This window comes from Pristiophorus japonicus, chromosome 11 (assembly GCF_044704955.1).
Source record: "Pristiophorus japonicus isolate sPriJap1 chromosome 11, sPriJap1.hap1, whole genome shotgun sequence".
NCBI lineage: Eukaryota > Metazoa > Chordata > Chondrichthyes > Pristiophoridae > Pristiophorus > Pristiophorus japonicus.
In genome coordinates, this window is record NC_091987.1 from 206,658,124 (window position 1) to 206,662,573 (window position 4,450).

The 4,450-nt window shown below is 42.3% G+C and overlaps 1 protein-coding gene across 1 annotated transcript in view; it reads right to left on the reverse strand.

Moving 5' to 3' along the window:
- Window positions 1-2,930, reverse strand: part of sik2b (salt-inducible kinase 2b) — a 203,481-nt gene extending 200,551 nt beyond the window's left edge. Inside the window, exon 1 of the mRNA XM_070894454.1 lies at window positions 2,463-2,930. Coding sequence (XP_070750555.1) covers window positions 2,463-2,597 — 135 coding nt within the window. The 5' untranslated portion in view covers window positions 2,598-2,930. The remainder of the gene's footprint in view (window positions 1-2,462) is intronic.
- Window positions 2,931-4,450: the final 1,520 nt, after the last annotated feature.

Here is a 4,450-nt window from a genome sequence, read left to right on the forward strand (position 1 = left end):
GGATTTCTTGATTAGTATCATCAATAATCTCATCCTCTGGTAAACAAAACTAAAATAAACCAATTGCACCTTGAAATATTAAAACACGTTACTGTGTATTAAATTTGTCTGGTGGGGGAGTTTACATTAATCCCAGTGTTGCAGATTAAACTGAAACCCCGCCATGTTGCCACTGGTGCTAGACAGCTATGTCATTCTAACTGACGTTAAATGTTTCCTTGTAACAGAAATTTAAAAAAAATTAAATCCTGTGCTTGGTTACAAATGGATCTACTTAAAAATAATGTTCCTTCTTCCTGCCCCATCCACTTGGCTGCTACAGAATTCAGGTTCTAGGGGGGAAATGTTAACCTTCCTAGTATCATTCAAGTGTAAAACTTTTTTTAACTGGGAGGATCAGACGGAGGATGAGGGGGGAGCAAACGTCCCAAAGTTTTTTGTTAAGATTTTAGAAGAAGTTTCTAATACAGACAGTTCCGGGTCGAATTTGAATGGTGTCACTTTGGTCGCGAACATGTCCATCAATTATTAGAAGTGGTTGGTAATATGAGCTCCTCCCGACATATGATGACTGAAAGGTCCTCTGGTCAATTAATTCAAACGCACTCTTCGCGTTATCAAGAGCCTCAATGTAATCTCCACCTGTAAACAAAGGCGAAACACTGGGAGAGACAAGGGACATTTCAGCGCTTGTGCTCTGACCAAATAAGATTAGATTTTTCTAAATGGAATATCCTCTTAAAAAAATAAATCATTTTAATCCCGTGAACTGGCCAGTCAAATACACTTCTTAAATATGCATATCAGTGCAATTTTCAATGCCCAGGACTGAAGGCTTTATGCAATTCAAATTCATGTTTCAATTTGTTGGCAGTGAAATTTCCACAGTATTTAGTACCTAGCCAGTTAGAGAACGGAGAGAGCAACACAAATGAGTGATACATTGTGTATTATGTTTCTGAATTGAAATAAATTCTGATCGTTTTACGATAATAATGGGATCGGTTTTAATAAACGTTTTTCCCCAATCTGTCCCAAAAGTTTTCTCCAGCTCCGACCTCTCTGACGTTTTCATTAATGTAACTCCCAGCCACCAAGGAATCCAGCGGAAAATCAATTCAGCTCGCACATCTAATTACGTGTTTTCCCTCCAACCTGCCGTGCAATTCATTCCAAAGTTCATTTATGTAATATTCCAAAGAGGATTAAAAAAAGGTCATCTTTTTCTCAGCTCGCACAGTTAGATTTGATCGAAGCCAATTCTTTTTTGTTAAATCTTCAGGGGATTTGCTTTTGTCACAAGGAAATCTAGAGCCGAATTGTGCCCAAAAAGAATTCCAAATGTGGGACTTGGCCTGAAGTGGATATAATTTCTGTTTTAAGCAAAATGGTTCCAAAATGACTGGAATAGCAGCCACTTATTGTATACATTGTAAGTGGATACATAACTGGATACATTGGTTACAGTGTATCCAGTGATACAAGGTGGCTGATTTGAAATTGTTGCCTTTATTTGCATTATTGCAAAATAATCGTTACATTTGTGTCTGACGTATTTTTAAAAAGAGAACCAGACGATTCTGGAGACCAATTACATTTTGTATCATACAGAGAGGTGATTTCAGCATGACTCTAAAGACATTAACAGTTTGGGCATTTGGACACAATGAAACCCGAGATTAGGAACAATGTTGTCAGAAATTAAATTTAAAAAGTAATGTTTTCCCCTCCCCCAAATAAACTCATTTCAATATCATTCTTTACTAAATGACTCAGTAGAACTCTTTCCACAATATTCTATTCACCTACACGGTTATGCATTGTCCTTCAAAAACAGAAATCTACTCATTATTGAAGGTGAGCTTGAATATATATATATATATAACTATAAAGAGGACAAAAATATGAATTACAACAGAGTAACAAGAAAATATGCACGTATACATGAGATTAATATTGCTTCTGTACAGAGAACCTTTAAAAAAAATTGCCAAGCGATTTACAATGTAAGGATCATTAAATTAAAAATAGAGTATTTCCTATTTTACATGTGCAAATAATCTGGGTGTGTCCCCCCCTTCTTTTGCAGCCAGAACTTGGCATGTTGGATTGAGTGTCCCTGACACAAGCTGACACACGACCAATGCTTGCACTATTTGCTCAACGACACCGCGATCCAGTCAACCCCGCAAAAATAAAAGCCCTGTTTACACATAGTTTCAAGAGACAAACGAGTGGCAGGAACAAAAGCCGTGGCCGGTTTTTTTTTTCTTTTGTCGCAATAGTTTCTTTCAAGTTGAATGTATATTGTTGGTGGGGAGTGGGTGGCGGGAGTCCTATGCACGACACCCTTTTTAACTCCTGGCTACATTCGGTCGGGGATTCTCTCACACAGACACAGACACACACCGCACAAAACAGTCTCGAAAGCCCTGGTGAAGATAAAGGAAGCTTTCACTCACCTCGGTTTTGGTGATGCGATGTCTTGCCAGTTTGACGACGGCGAAATTGCCCTTGCCCAAAGTGCGCTCGATATCGTAAAAACCCACCCGGACCGGACCCCGATGCAATTTGCTCGGACAATCCGCCATGACCATACTGGGAGCCGGTGTGAGGGAACTACACACACGCACCGACACACCACACACACATCATCCACTAAATAAGTTATTTTTTTCTCTTTTAAAAAGGGTGGTGGGGGAGGAGAAGCAATCGAGCCAGGTGATACCAGGACAAGAAGGAAAGGAGAGGAGGTGAGGCGGGGGGGGGGGCGTGGGGAGAGAGAGAGGAGGGGGGGGAAAAGAAAATAAAAATGGGGAAAGGGGAGGAGGCGGGAAAGCTCTAGTCAAGCCCGATCGAGGAGACAACAAAAGGGAAAAAAAAATTAAAAAGCTACAAGGTCCCGGTCGTTGCAGGAGGCATCGTGTTATCCTAGCTGACGCATATTGACGTAAAAACTCCAGGGTAATATGTGCAGAAGGCGGGGTCTGAAGCCTTCTCACTGCCCTGCGAATCCGTCTCCACGGCAACCCTATCCACCTTTTACGTCAGAAGCAGCCAACTTCTATTCTGGAGCTTGTCAATCTGAAGTCCAAATGCTGCCACCACTGCAGCTCCACATGTGCCCAAAGGATCAACCCCCTACTTGCAAGTGAAAGGGAGTTTCTGCCTTTTTAAAACATTTTTTTGCAGCCTCTTCTGGGAGGGGGAGGGTGGGGGGGAGGTTTGAACAGAAATTTCCACCCAAAACACAAACAGAATGGCAGACTTTCATCTTTTTTTTAAAGTAACGTGCTTGTTTGCAAACTGCTCCTGCTAGATCACGTAGCGGTAAGTTGGATGGGTTGTTAATGATTTACAAAATCTAGAGTCCAAAACAGTTCCCCACACACACACACACACACACACACACACTCTATGAAGCACTCCTGGATGGCCTCCCCACATTCGACCCCTACGTAAACTTGATGTCACCCAAAACTCGGCTGCCCGCGTCCTAACTTGTACCAAGTCCCGTTCACCCATCACCCCTGTGCTCACTGACCTACATTGGCTCCCGGTTGAACAACGCCTCGATTTCAAAAGGCTCATCCTTGTTTTCAAATCCCGCCATTGCCTTGCCCCTCCCTATCTCAGTAATCTCCTTCAGCCCCACAACCCTCCGAGATATCTGTGCTCCTCTAATTCTGCCCTCTTGAGCATCCCTGATTATAATCGCTCAACCATTGGTGGCCGTGCCTTCTGTTGCCTAGGCCCTAAGCTCTGGAGCTCCCTGTCTAAACCTCTCCGCCTCTCTACCTCTGTTTCTTCCTTTAAGACACTCGTTAAAACCTATCTCTTTCACCAAGTGTTTGGTCACCTGCCCTAATTTCTCCTTACGTGGCTCAATGTCAAATCTTTTGTCTTATAATTCTCCTGTGAAGCGCCTTGAGACGTTTTACTATGTTGAAGGCGCTATACAAATACAAGTTGTTGTTGCACATGGTAGAGAGGTGATACTGCTGTAAAGGGTTGGGATACTTATCTAACTATATTTTTTTACTTGTTCATTGGATGTGGACGTCACATGGTCAGCATTTATTACCCATCCCAAATTGCCCTCAAGAAGGTGGTGGTGAGCTGCCTCGAATACAACTGAGTGGCTTGCGAGGCCATTTAAGAGTCAACCACATTGCTGTGGTTCTGAAGTCAGATACAGACCACACCAGGTAAGGACGGCAGATTTCCTTCCCAAAATGACAGCAGTGAACCAAATGCATTTATATGACAACCCAGTAATTTCATGGTCACCATTACTGATTGATTTAATTAACTGAATTTAAATTCCCCAGCTGCCGTGGTGGGATTTGAGCTCATAACACCAGATCATTAGTCCAGGCCTCTGGATTACTAGTCCAGTAACATAACCACTTTGCTAGAGAACTCTGTATATAAGTGGGCTGCATTGCAC